We start from the raw sequence: 1,984 nt of genomic DNA, 5'->3' as shown, positions 1-1,984 counted from the left end.
TGCAGAGCCTTGGCGCCGCATAGGGTTTTGCTCCACCACCTCCGTTGTTCCCTAAAGTTGACCCTTCTCAGTTCCATACTCATGTGAGTATCAAAATTCTAGTCCTGCATGATATATATTTATCTAGTATAACAAATGCAATCTCTTCTCTGTGTAGGGACAATCTGAGGTAGCATCCAACAACCCTCATGGATCGCCTAGCCCATTGCCGCACCAGTTCAGGCACCCACCTCGCTGATGATCTATTAGCTTAGCCGTGATTGTGAGACTTGTGTGATAAACTTGTCCTGAACTTATGTTTGATAGTTGGTAATACTTATGTTGGTGAAACCTAGTATGAACATAGAAATGTTTGTGAAAAACTTGTTAGATTTGTGAAATATGTGGTCTCTATTATTTATGTGATGATTATGTGATATCTGTGATATATATGTGATATATCTTTTGTTTGTTTAGATGGAATAGTAAAAACAAATAAAAAAGGGTATAGTCTTCGCTGAGTGTTTTGACACTCGACAAAGAGGCCGATTCCAGTAGTGAATTATTATACACAAACACCGATAAAATGAGCAAAATCTAAACACCAAATCACAAAATACAGAAATCACAGTGTCAAATGCTGTTTCACCAGAACAGAAAAAAAAAGTATGAACTTCAGATTAAATCTACGAGTGATTATTCAGTATAGCAATTATATCATTAGCGTATTAATGGGCAAAATGGCATGGCGTCCTTGTCCATGTGGCTAGGAATGGAGAAGTGCCGGAGCCTGCTAGCTTCCTCTTTCAGGTACGGCTCACACAAGAATGCCCTGGCGAAGCTCTCCTCGGTAGTGTCATCCACGCCGTGGACCAGCACGTCGGTTTCCCCAGTCCCCGGGCGCCGCGCCCTAGCCGCCACCGCGGCCGTGTAGATCGCTCCAGGCACCGGGGCGTTCACCATGATCACGTCCCACTCCGCCTCGTAGAACGTTTCCGGTAGCCCGCGCGGCGCCAGCGTGCACGGAGATTGCTCTAGGTGGTCCACGGTGAGAGGTTTCGGCGGGGAGGCAGCGCAGTCGGAGGAGTTGCGGAGAGCCAGGAGATCGTCGGACGGCGTCATGGCCTCTTGTTGGAAAGCGACGGGGTGGGCCTGGAGGTCGATCCCGGCCGAGTGCGCGGCGCGGGCCGAGGCGATCCGGCCGGCGTCCGCCTCGAGGAAGAGCGTGCGGCCGCCGTGGTTGAGTGCCGCCCAGAGCGCGCTGTCGGGTCCCAGCCCCAGCACCAGGAGGCTACACGGCGCACGCCGCGCCAGCACGCGCGCGGCGGCCCCGGCCTCCGCCACCGTCTGGTGCGGCGTCTCGTTGGACGTCGCGTAGTGGACCAGCGCCTCTGCGACGGACGACGGCACCTTGGCGCACTCTTGATGGTGGTGCTGCTCCAGCTGGTCGGCGTGGTCGGCGGCGACGGACGCTGGAGACGTGGAGGCAATGGCAGCGGCAACGGTGGCAGCGGCGCTTGCTCTGGCGCTGCGTGACGCGGCAGAGTGGAGGGTGCGGAGGGTGAATAGGAGGAGGAAGGCGGAGGTAGCGGCGGCAGCCAGCAGGACGACGCGACGCGGGGTGACGTTGTGCTTGAGCTTCGCTTTGGCGGAGATGAAGTGGGTCTTGAGCTTAGCCTTCCGCGCGTGCATGGGGCTCGTCATCCTTCTCAAGAGCACAGTGGCTACTCAGCTACTGACGAGTTTTGTTGTGTTTTCTTTAGCCTTTTTGGCCTTTCAAGTGCCTGCCAAGGGTTGTGCGTTGGGATGGCAATACTTTAGGTTTGGACTTTTGGTTGATGCTTCAAGATTCAGCAAAACGTTCGTAACATCAGCAGCTGGTGGGAGGTGGGTGATGAGGACTGGGAGCCTAATGCTTGGTGCGGCCTTGTGGGTTAGTTAGATCTTTACCTCCAAATACAAGAAGCAACTCCCCGAGATATACTATCTGATGTATCCTTACAAT

The 1,984-nt window shown here is 53.7% G+C and overlaps 1 protein-coding gene across 1 annotated transcript; it reads right to left on the bottom strand.

Annotated features, from left to right (window-relative positions):
* Window positions 1-528: 528 nt before the first annotated feature.
* LOC100282024 (plant-specific domain TIGR01627 family protein) lies at window positions 529-1,729 on the bottom strand. Its single transcript, NM_001154937.2, has one exon. It carries the CDS (start codon window positions 1,681-1,683, stop codon window positions 700-702), a length of 984 nt encoding a protein of 327 aa, NP_001148409.2. The 5' UTR covers window positions 1,684-1,729; the 3' UTR covers window positions 529-699.
* Window positions 1,730-1,984: the final 255 nt, after the last annotated feature.

The sequence above is a fragment of the Zea mays genome, chromosome 2 (assembly GCF_902167145.1).
Source record: "Zea mays cultivar B73 chromosome 2, Zm-B73-REFERENCE-NAM-5.0, whole genome shotgun sequence".
Taxonomy (NCBI): domain Eukaryota; kingdom Viridiplantae; phylum Streptophyta; class Magnoliopsida; order Poales; family Poaceae; genus Zea; species Zea mays.
This window is presented reverse-complemented; position numbering and strand designations above follow the sequence as displayed.

Bases quoted from the DNA above. Each gene is read 5' to 3' on its own strand.
- LOC100282024 (NM_001154937.2), bottom strand. From the start codon at position 1,683: ATGACGAGCCCCATGCACGCGCGGAAGGCTAAGCTCAAGACCCACTTC.